The 12,534-nt window shown below is 38.1% G+C and overlaps 1 protein-coding gene across 5 annotated transcripts in view; it reads right to left on the bottom strand.

Moving 5' to 3' along the window:
- Window positions 1-3,250, bottom strand: part of RELCH (RAB11 binding and LisH domain, coiled-coil and HEAT repeat containing) — a 47,876-nt gene extending 44,626 nt beyond the window's left edge. For all 5 annotated transcript variants that reach the window (XM_053466142.1, XM_053466140.1, XM_053466139.1 and 2 more), the window contains exon 1: window positions 2,719-3,250. In XM_053466142.1, coding sequence (XP_053322117.1) covers window positions 2,719-3,238 — 520 coding nt within the window. In that variant the 5' untranslated portion in view covers window positions 3,239-3,250. The remainder of the gene's footprint in view (window positions 1-2,718) is intronic.
- Window positions 3,251-12,534: the final 9,284 nt, after the last annotated feature.

Below are 12,534 nucleotides of genomic sequence, written 5' to 3' on the forward strand. Positions count from 1 at the left end.
ATGGAATAAAGGCTAAGGAAGCTATACACTCAACTAAAACTATGGGGCATTTCCAGGCCTGGCTACTGATGGGTGCATGATCAACAGTCTTGGATCACTTGCCCATCAACATGGCGGGTAGTCATGTGTGGGTAGCACACACGGAAGGAGGTAAGCTGATCACAGAGAACGTGTCTACAGGTGAGTGTGAAACGTGTTGCTGGGCATAAGCGGGTGAGCCTCACTCATGGGGTTTTATTTCATGCATCTATTATAACATGAGAAGCTTACACAACCTCTTATTAAAGAACAATCAGAAATTCAAGTAAAGGCATGAAGGACTTTGCTCCCTGGACACTCCTTTCTTTGCCTGCTGGTTCAATGTCAGTTGGCTGTGACTGGCAGGACCGTACCGTATGAGTATCTCATAAAAAGAAAAAAACAAACAAAGGAAATGTTTTCCTACATAAAATACGCCACCACAAATATAGTGTAAATAATGCTAAAAAGGAGTTAGAAATGCTTACGTGTGTTCTATGTTAACAGTTATCGAACAACAAGGAAGGAACACAATAGCAACCAATCAGCGGGAACATTCCATTTGTTGCTATGGTGATAAAACCACTTTTCAAACATCATATAATGTTCCAATAAGTGGATTCTATAAACGCAAAGTTTCCAGGTCAGTGGAATGGTATTTTGTCTGTTTAAAACTGTATATTTAAAACTGTATTTTCTGACATAAAAGATATCATCCAATAAAAAAAAAAAAACATGGAATGTTAAAAACAGTTTAAAATTGCGTTATTTGCCATTTGCAGAGATTCTTCAATATGACAGACAGCCCAACGCTAATAGACAAATTGCTTCAATAACACTCCAGGGCCATTTGGGAACGGACCTAATTAGGTGTTTTAGCTGCCTTCCCATTTTTCTTCTTTTCTTGCTTCATATCCATTCTGCTTACTGCTGGCGCAGGCCTATACATGTTACAACACACGCAGAAGGCCGGTGAAAATGCCACTTGTATTGAAAATGCCATATTGTATAGTATATTGTCATTTAACCTTTTAGTTTCTGGGTGCCATTGCACAGCGAAAAGAGCATGTCATGTAGTGTGCCCTGTACAATTCACAATGCACATTTTAAAACAAATAAAAACCTATGCATGCGGGATATTTCTGTAATCTGGAGATGCGGCTGAATACATATTGGGGGGATTTTATGCCCTTGCATGTAGTCTGTGCAAACAGTCCTAAAAAAACATGGAAAGGTTGGTGGATAAAAAGGCAACAAAAATTAATGTCGCGGCTCTCTTTGCCGGGTTTGGGGAAAGGGTACGGGGATGTTCCGTATTGTGTCCTGTAAAAAAAAAAATGCATTCCAGGTTTTTTTCAAATTCAGGACACTTGCGTAATTAGATTTTGTGGTATTTTATATTTTCGGTCAACTGAACTGGTTTGGAGGTAAGATATTTTCATTGTCTTAATCTATTTACATCTAAAAAAGGAAGCTCTAAATGTCCTTGAAAAAAATACAATAAATACATTTGTGTGGGACGCACAAAAAATTTAAAAAGGATAAACATGGTGTAAAACAAATGCTGGGGAGAAGGAAAATAATATTAATAATAATATTAAAAAAGGTCTTGGGCACTAGAGCAATTATCTCTCCATCAAACTAAAACAGGTAAAGCGGAAGCCCTTAACTAAATGGCAACCTCCTGATCCTGACTTGCAGGGACTGGTTGAGTCACTACTTTAGCAAGCAGGAAATACAGTGAGATAATGTAATAGGAATGGCTGGCAGAAAGAATCACATGGCGGCCATGGGGCAATTTACAAAAAAAAAAAAAAAAGAAGAACTAGTGAATTTTCCAGTATGATGTAGTCTGATCTGCTGACATATTATTCACATCCCATCGCCCTTTTGCGCCAGTTGCTTGGTAACCCATTTACTCAAATTTAGTTTATTGCACATGATGAACATCAAATGATGTATTGAGATAGATAATTGCGTACAGATGGCACTTTTATCTTTACCATCAGCATCACCGCGCAGACATCATATGCCGGCGCTCAGCATCAGTAACCGGCGCTAAGGACCAGGATCTGCATTAACAGCATTAACAGACCTCCCGCTGCCTTGATCCATGATCTCCCTAACCGGTCCTGCTTCTCCAGCAGCAGACAGTATAGACCTCCTCTGGAAGAGCACACACCCTGGGGGGGGGGCAACCCTACCCCTAGACCCCCGTACCTTGTGCCTCATGGGTCAGTCTGCCCCTGTAGACATCATATACAATGTATGGAGCACAACTGTCACAATGGAGGAAAACAGAAGCCCCATTTAATGACACAATAACTACACCAGTTTACACAATCCACACAGGAAGGTATGAAACGTCACATCATGCAATGTTAATGTCATTTTCCCTGCACTGCATGTACAGCCCTGTAACATTCCAGACACCCATCCATACCGTATTGCCTCCCCCACTAGAAACATATAGCTGCCCCGTCCAATGCCATCCATTGATCGGTCATTATCTAATGAAACACAAGCTATTTTGGCCAGACCGTGGAACATGAGACATAAAACCCACACCGTCAGTATAATAACACCCCACGCAGACAATGCTCACATCCACGCCTAGCGCATGCAAATAACATGGGGTGTTAGCATCCAATCTCCCATACACACCCCTATGTGAAATGAACGCGCCCCTCTGTCACTCACTGAGCTGTCCCCCGGTACTGGGGTTGTTGATGCTGGTCCCAGGCAGTGCACCTGCTGTCGGTCTCTCGAAATTGCCGGGGTTGGAGAAATAATCCCGTAGCCGGGGCAGTTCTCGTCCGCTCTCCAGCAGTTCAGTGTGCAGCTCCAGAGCTGTCAGCAGCAGCTGATCCCGAAGCAGCTGAGCGGCCACCGCGTCCAGCGGTACCCGGCCAGGATCACCCGGAGGCACACAGAAACGGGAACCGGAGGGTGGCGGGATTGGGGGTTCAACGTCCTCTGAGAGACATCGGGGAGAAGTTAGGGTGCTCGGGCGAGGATCCAAGGGGGACACATCCTTCTCCTCGTCGTCCTCTTCTTCTTCTTCCTCTCCTCCTTCTGCTTCCTCTTCTGAGTCGCTCAAGAAAGGGTTAACACTGCTGCTGCTAGTGCTGGGACCCACAACACCCGCGGAGCCACCGGTGACCCCGGAGGTAACAGCGGAGGAGCCACCCAGGCCTGATCCTGCTGCAGGGGCCGCCATCTTCTAACAAGGAGGAGCGTTATGTGAGAGGGCGGGGAGACCTCGCTGTGTATAAATATACACACAGGAAGACATTTTACTCATACAATAGCGTCGGAGGCGCTATATAGCAGTTATATATTTACCTACATTTCAAGTTATTCTTTATTAGCTACACGCATGCATTTGCTAAATAGTGCATTATAAACGTATTGTCTTAAACTGACATAACGAGCTTTGACATGTCATGTACAAGCTCACCTCATGGGGGTAGCGTTTTGCTTAACTGTAGAATGTTACCAGATAATAATTTATACTTCAGTCATGACATTTTAAATGAACAAAGGGGGTAGGGCATTATTTACAAGGATTGCTTATGGGGCTTGGTTACTTACAGAAAAAGTAATAATAAAACGTGATTTATTTCGAAATTTCTATACGCATTGTTGTGTCTTTTAGGCCTGTGGAACAGAACATGACAAATAAAATAACGCTGAGCATTTTTTGTAGGGTTATTTTTATTTACTAAACCAAAAATAACAAACTGACTACATTACATAGACATGTAGAACTTTCAGCATAAAACATGATTAGAATCGATCTCGGATACACGTGATAATAAGCGTCTCTTCACCTTGTGTAGGCTTAATACTATGATGTATAGTAAAATCAGTATATGGATGGATGTAAATAAACAATCCACCTACACAGTAACTTTTCAACTTTTTTAAGTTGTAGAAGAATGGGGCGAGACTCCTGACGTATGCTCTGCATAAATCCAAGATCACTGTCTTCATAATCCATTGTCCAAATATTGCTGTGGCAGGTTGTTGGTCGATTGCCACAATAGTCTCACAGACCACAAGCACAGCATAATCTGCAAATGACGTGGTAGAATATGCAGGCTATAATTGCTAGGAATATCACGCCGAGCATCAGCTTCATAATAGTCCCACTCTTCATTTTGAGCGTCATTCTCGGATCCTCTCCAATGAAGCGGGAAACCTCTGCGATGCTTTCCGTGTCTTCATCTGCATATTGAAAGAAATTTCTTCCCCTGGCAAATACGCCGGTGGTGTTGGCGACTTCTTGGTCTATTTCGCTTTGGTGCCTTATCATTTCCTGATTTAAAGGCTGTTGTAAGGCAGGGTCAGGAACTTTTTCAGCTCCCCTTCTCACAGTTTGTGAGGTCACTGGTGCTCCTGAGCTCCTTGTGATGATTGTTGTTAAAAGTACACAAAGAAACCAAACACCTTCCATAATACAAGCTGCACAGCTTACATCAAATCACTTGTCACTAGACACATCCACTGACTTCTGACTGCTTACATCTGCTGACATATGCTTTATGCCATCATATTCTTTATGACATCATAAAGGAGACTTTCTAAGCCAATAGAATCATTAGACCAAAGATGGTCACATGACTCATGTTGCATTAAGACAATTTTGTGCTGCATTTTCAATACTTAACCCCTTCAGTCCAAGGGGTTTTTGGTACCTCATGTACAAGCTCACCTCATGGGGGTAGCGTTTTGCTTAACTGTAGAATGTAACCAGATAATAATTTATACTTCAGTCATGACATTTTAAATGAGCAAAGGGGGTAGGGCATTATTTACAAGGATTGCTTATGGGGGTTGGTTACCCACAGAAAAAGTAATAATAAACATGATTTATTTCGAAACCATCTTTCCACTGTTTCTATACACATCTTTGTGTCTTTTAGGCCTGTGGAACAGCACATGACAGAAATAAAGTACACCAAGCATTTTTTGTAGGGTTATTTTTATTTACTAAACCAAAAATAACAAACTGACTACATTACATAGACATGTAGAACTTTCAGCATAAAACATGATTAGAATCGATCTTGGATACACGTGATAATAAGCGTCTCTTCACCTTGTGTAGGCTTAATACTATGATGTATAGTAAAATCAGTATATGGATGGATGTAAATAAACAATCCACCTACACAGTAACTTTTCAACTTTTTTAAGTTGTAGAAGAATGGGGCGAGACTCCTGACGTATGCTCTGCATAAATCCAAGATCACTGTCTTCATAATCCATTGTCCAAATATTGCTGTGGCAGGTTGTTGGTCGGTTGCCACAATAGTCTCACAGACCACAAGCACAGCATAATCTGCAAATGACGTGGTAGAATATGCAGGCTATAATTGCTAGGAATATCACGCCGAGCATCAGCTTCATAATAGTCCCACTCTTCATTTTGAGCGTCATTCTCGGATCCTCTCCAATGAAGCGGGAAACCTCTGCGATGCTTTCAGTGTCTTCATCTGCATATTGAAAGAAATTTCTTCCCCTGGCAAATACGCCGGTGGTGTTGGCGACTTCTTGGTCTATTTCGCTTTGGTGCCTTATCATTTTCTGATTTAAAGGCTGTTGTAAGGCAGGGTCAGGAACTTTTTCAGCTCCCCTTCTCACAGTTTGTGAGGTCACTGGTGCTCCTGAGCTCCTTGTGATGATTGTTGTTAAAAGTACACAAAGAAACCAAACACCTTCCATAATACAAGCTGCACAGCTTACATCAAATCACTTGTCACTAGACACATCCACTGACTTCTGACTGCTTACATCTGCTGACATATGCTTTATGCCATCATATTCTTTATGACATCATAAAGGAGACTTTCTAAGCCAATAGAATCATTAGACCAAAGATGGTCACATGACTCATGTTGCATTAAGACAATTTTGTGCTGCATTTTCAATACTTAACCCCTTCAGTCCCAGGGGTTTTTGGTATCTCATGTACAAGCTCACCTCATGGGGGTAGCATTTTGCTTAACTGTAGAATGTTACCAGATAATAATTTATACTTCAGTCATGACATTTTAAATGAGCAAAGGGGGTAGGGCATTATTTACAAGGATTGCTTATGGGGCTTGGTTACTTACAGAAAAAGTAATAATAAAACGTGATTTATTTCGAAATTTCTATACGCATTGTTGTGTCTTTTAGGCCTGTGGAACAGAACATGACAGAAATAAAATAACACTGAGCATTTTTTGTAGGGTTATTTTTATTTACTAAACCAAAAATAACAAACTGACTACATTACATAGACATGTAGAACTTTCAGCATAAAACATGATTAGGATCGATCTCGGATACGCGTGATAATAAGCGTCTCTTCACCTTGTGTAGGCTTAATACTATGATGTATAGTAAAATCAGTATATGGATGGATGTAAATAAACAATCCACCTACACAGTAACTTTTGAACTTTTTTAAGTTGTAGAAGAATGGGGCGAGACTCCTGACGTATGCTCTGCATAAATCCAAGATCACTGTCTTCATAATCCATTGTCCAAATATTGCTGTGGCAGGTTGTTGGTCGGTTGCCACAATAGTCTCACAGACCACAAGCACAGCATAATCTGCAAATGACGTGGTAGAATATGCAGGCTATAATTGCTAGGAATATCACGCCGAGCATCAGCTTCATAATAGTCCCACTCTTCATTTTGAGCGTCATTCTCGGATCCTCTCCAATGAAGCGGGAAACCTCTGCGATGCTTTCCGTGTCTTCATCTGCATATTGAAAGAAATTTCTTCCCCTGGCAAATACGCCGGTGGTGTTGGCGACTTCTTGGTCTATTTCGCTTTGGTGCCTTATCATTTCCTGATTTAAAGGCTGTTGTAAGGCAGGGTCAGGAACTTTTTCAGCTCCCCTTCTCACAGTTTGTGAGGTCACTGGTGCTCCTGAGCTCCTTGTGATGATTGATGTTAAAAGTACACAAAGAAACCAAACACCTTCCATAATACAAGCTGCACAGCTTACATCAAATCACTTGTCACTAGACACATCCACTGACTTCTGACTGCTTACATCTGCTGACATATGCTTTATGCCATCATATTCTTTATGACATCATAAAGGAGACTTTCTAAGCCAATAGAATCATTAGACCAAAGATGGTCACATGACTCATGTTGCATTAAGACAATTTTGTGCTGCATTTTCAATACTTAACCCCTTCAGTCCCAGGGGTTTTTGGTACCTCATGTACAAGCTCACCTCATGGGGGTAGCGTTTTGCTTAACTGTAGAATGTTACCAGATAATAATTTATACTTCAGTCATGACATTTTAAATGAGCAAAGGGGGTAGGGCATTATTTACAAGGATTGCTTATGGGGCTTGGTTACCCACAGAAAAAGTAATAAACATGATTTATTTCGAAACCATCTTTCCACTGTTTCTATACACATCTTTGTGTCTTTTAGGCCTGTGGAACAGCACATGACAGAAATAAAGTACACCAAGCATTTTTTGTAGGGTTATTTTTATTTACTAAACCAAAAATAACAAACTGACTACATTACATAGACATGTAGAACTTTCAGCATAAAACATGATTAGAATCGATCTTGGATACACGTGATAATAAGCGTCTCTTCACCTTGTGTAGGCTTAATACTATGATGTATAGTAAAATCAGTATATGGATGGATGTAAATAAACAATCCACCTACACAGTAACTTTTGAACTTTTTTAAGTTGTAGAAGAATGGGGCGAGACTCCTGACGTATGCTCTGCATAAATCCAAGATCACTGTCTTCATAATCCATTTTCCAAATATTGCTGTGGCAGGTTGTTGGTCGGTTGCCACAATAGTCTCACAGACCACAAGCACAGCATAATCTGCAAATGACGTGGTAGAATATGCAGGCTATAATTGCTAGGAATATCACGCCGAGCATCAGCTTCATAATAGTCCCACTCTTCATTTTGAGCGTCATTCTCGGATCCTCTCCAATGAAGCGGGAAACCTCTGCGATGCTTTCCGTGTCTTCATCTGCATATTGAAAGAAATTTCTTCCCCTGGCAAATACGCCGGTGGTGTTGGCGACTTCTTGGTCTATTTCGCTTTGGTGCCTTATCATTTCCTGATTTAAAGGCTGTTGTAAGGCAGGGTCAGGAACTTTTTCAGCTCCCCTTCTCACAGTTTGTGAGGTCACTGGTGCTCCTGAGCTCCTTGTGATGATTGATGTTAAAAGTACACAAAGAAACCAAACACCTTCCATAATACAAGCTGCACAGCTTACATCAAATCACTTGTCACTAGACACATCCACTGACTTCTGACTGCTTACATCTGCTGACATATGCTTTATGACATCATATTCTTTATGACATCATAAAGGAGACTTTCTAAGCCAATAGAATCATTAGACCAAAGATGGTCACATGACTCATGTTGCATTAAGACAATTTTGTGCTGCATTTTCAATACTTAACCCCTTCAGTCCCAGGGGTTTTTGGTACCTCATGTACAAGCTCACCTCATGGGGTAGCATTTTGCTTAACTGTAGAATGTTACCAGATAATAATTTATACTTCAGTCATGACATTTTAAATGAGCAAAGAGGGTAGGGCATTATTTACAAGGATTGCTTATGGGGCTTGGTTACCTACAGAAAAAGGAATACTGTGTAAAAGGAATAATAAAACATGATTTATTTCGAAACAAACTTTCCACTGTTTCTATACACATTGTTGTGTCTTTTAGGCCTGTGGAACAGCACACGATACACTCATGGCTGCCAAACGTTCTGAGGTCCTATAAAATGGGGTATTGGGGGTCTGTCGCTCAGAGAAAATTGAGACGTATATACAGTTTCTCATATATATATGTGAACCAGTTCTGGAAGAAAAAAACTCTGGAGTTCTGCTTCAGCTGTACGCTTAATCCACCAGCAAAGCATCTTCATTTTGTAGAACTCAAAAAATTAATATAATAAAAACATTTTTACAAGTTGGGCAGGGCAGGAGACGCATCAGTTCTGGAATTAATGAGTTGTGCTTTAGTTGTACGCTTACACTACCAGTGTAGCCTCTTTATTTAGTAGAATGCAATACAGTAAATAATAACATTTTGTTGACAAGTAGCCAGGTTTGTAGCGTTCCTGGATAAAACAGAACAAATTCTGGGGATACAGCTTTAAAAATACTCTGTAAAAAGAATAAAAACCACAAATGGTGCAATAACGTTAAAAGGTTTAAAACAGCCCCCACTAGTTGTGCCACACTCACAAGATTGTAGTAGGAACTGCGCCTTAAAGATAGCCTGTATCTTAGGAATCCTGAAGATTTACTGGAACTTTTTAAAACCACCTCAAAGTTTTAAAAACCGGTCATCTGCTGGATACAAACGGATGATAGGCAGGCAGGGTATCTTCCAAAAGTTCTTTATTTAAAATAGCCCATTAAAAATGCTTAATGTTTTAAGAAACTAAGTCCAATGCGTTTCGTCATATGTTGACTTCATCAGGGACTAGTTATAATACATCAAGAAACATAAGCTAACAAAATATAAACTAAAAACCCTTGCCCGCCCTCTCCTTAAATCATCCAATCTGTTCTTCTATTGGTCTAAAGTCTTCAAGCCTCCTTTGTTTCAATTAGATGAACACAAATTTTCTTGTTTCCAGGTAGTAACCCTTTGCGTTCCAAAATATGTTCCAAGGTAGTGTCCATTATTTCTGAATGCCGTCTTTTTTATTGCAATGTCCAGTTTAAATAGTTAATTGTTTGCACAATACTAAAATCTAAAATAAAGGAGACAGAAATAATAATATACATGCAAATACATATGCATGTTATTTATAGCTTTTGCAAATATCCAAATACGGAAATTTAACTAAATTACCTAACCATCCCTGGATATTTTAGGGTTAACCACTATTAGTTCTTGACATAGAAAATTCATTGCTTCATTCAGAAATAAGTATCTACACTATTACAATGTATATACATATATAAAAATATAAACCAGGTTTGTATGTAGATGTTGTATATAGATGTTACATGTTAATATAGTCATGTATTTAATCGTGAGTTACCAGTAAAATAATTAGTGTGAGTGAAATGTAAATAATGAAATAATGTGTTGTGTACAACTATATTAATATTATGTGTGTGAGTTACATTGGTGCGTGAATATATAATAATTAATTGTATATATTCTAAATTAATATATATGCTAATTTATATACTATTTATAAAACAAAAAAAAAGAATAAGTATGTATACTTATGTGTTAAATACGTGCTATACTAAGTGTTAATGTATATATTATATGTGAATTAAAAAATGTGAATAAATATTTTATTTGTATGTTGTATGATGTATAAATACATAAATATAATTAAATAAATATAAATTGTGTATTGTGCTGGGTGCACATTATATCGTTTAAAATAAAGTGTGTTATTTTTTAACTATTTACATTACGTTTTATTAAACTAAATTATTTAGAACTATATAGATGTTGTTTAACACAGTGTATATAATTACTATTGATATACAAAAAGTGTATGTTTGTTTATATTTGTATGTGTATACTTAATTAAGTTTTTACAAAAAACTTACTATGTCAATCTCCGCATTTAAACCCCTTGGTTCCATAGTCTCCAATTTATGGATCCAGTATGACTCTCGTTGTATTAATTTTTTATTCCTATCTCCTCCCCTCCAATGTGCCTTGACTGTTTCAATACCAATAAAAACAAAGTCTTTAAAATTGAATTTGGGACAACTTGCACAATGTACTGCTACAGAGTGGTTATTAACTTTTTTTCTGATATTGTTAAGGTGTTCCAAAATTCTTACTTTTAACTTTCTTTTTGTTTTTCCTATATATTGTTTACCACAGGGGCATTGCAGTAAATACACTACAAATTCTGTATTGCAATCTATATGTGATTTTATCACACAATTCTCCCCTGTGGAAGTACTTGTAAAGCTTTTAATTATTTGGACACCTTTCAAATTACAAGCTTTACATCTACAACAATAGTTAAAAACCATCTCGGTGCAAATTATTCTCCTTTTCTTTCTCCTTTGTCACATAACTGGGTGCTAAAATATTTTTTAGGTTTCTTGTTTTCCTAAAAACAATTGGGGGTTTCTCTGGTAAAATGGTTTCTAAAATAGGATCCCTCAACAGGATTGGCCAATGTTTTTTTAAAATTTTTTCTACTTTGTTATATTCTGTGTTGAATTCAGTGATAAAGGCATAAACAAATTTAGAGTTATGGTCTTGTTTGATTTTATTTGAGGTTAAGAGTAAATTTCTATCTTTCTTTGCCATCATTCTAATATCTTTATCGATTGAATTTTTATTGTAACCTTTTTTAATCAATTTTGTTTTAATATGATTGGCCTGTCTTCTATAGTCACTTTCATTGGTGCAATTTCGCCTGACCCAGGCAAGTTGTCCTTTTGCAATGCCTCTGAGCCAGGGCTTATGGTGGCAACTTTTTTTATGAACATAGCCATTGCCGTCTGTTTTTTTAAAAAAACACTTTGATTTAATGTTAACGCCTTCCGTAAAAAACGTAACATGTAAAAAATTTATCTCCAATGCACTAAATTCAGGGGTAAAAGACAAATTGGCATCATTAGAATTTAAAAAATTCACATAATCAATAAAATCGTCTTCCGACCCATTCCAAATAAGAATGACATCATCAATGTATCTACGCCAGAGGACCAAGTTATCCCTCCAGCCATGTTCAGACCAAACATAGTCATCTTCCCAATGTCTCATAAAGATATTGGCATAGCTGGGGGCAAACTTGGTCCCCATGGCGGTGCCAGTGGTCTGTAAAAAATATTTACCGTCAAAATAAAAATAGTTGTGGTTTAAAATGAATTCAATACAATCCAATAAAAATCCTTTAAAATTGACGGAAATGTCATCATCATTCTCCAAAAATGTATTAACCGCTTGTAACCCCAGGTTGTGTTTAATAACACTATAAAGAGAAGTTACATCCAAAGTGACCCATTTAAAACCTTCTTGCCATTCTATATTCTCCATTTCTTTCAAAATCCCCGCTGTATCTTTTATGTAAGACAGCGATTGTTGCGCATATTTTTGTAAAAAACTATCTATAAAAGCTGATAAGTTACTTGTAATGGAATCTATGCCACTTATTATTGGACGTCCTGGGGGTGTAGATAAATTCTTGTGAATTTTAGGAATGAAATAGAAAATCGGCGTGATGGGAAATTCTTTAAATAAAAACTGGTAATTTTTTTCCGAGATGATGTCGTCATCCACAGCATTTCTCAAAAGATCTTTTAAAACATTCTGAAAATCATTTGTGGGGTCATTGTCCAATTTGAGGTATGTGTGTGTGTCATCCAATATACGATACGCTTCTTTAAAATAATAATCTTTTGTCATCAACACAATTCCACCTCCTTTATCCGCTTCTTTGATTACGACATTATTTTTTTTCTTCCAATTTTTTTAATACATCTCTTTCATTCTTTC

Source organism: Spea bombifrons, chromosome 5, assembly GCF_027358695.1.
Source record: "Spea bombifrons isolate aSpeBom1 chromosome 5, aSpeBom1.2.pri, whole genome shotgun sequence".
NCBI lineage: Eukaryota > Metazoa > Chordata > Amphibia > Anura > Pelobatidae > Spea > Spea bombifrons.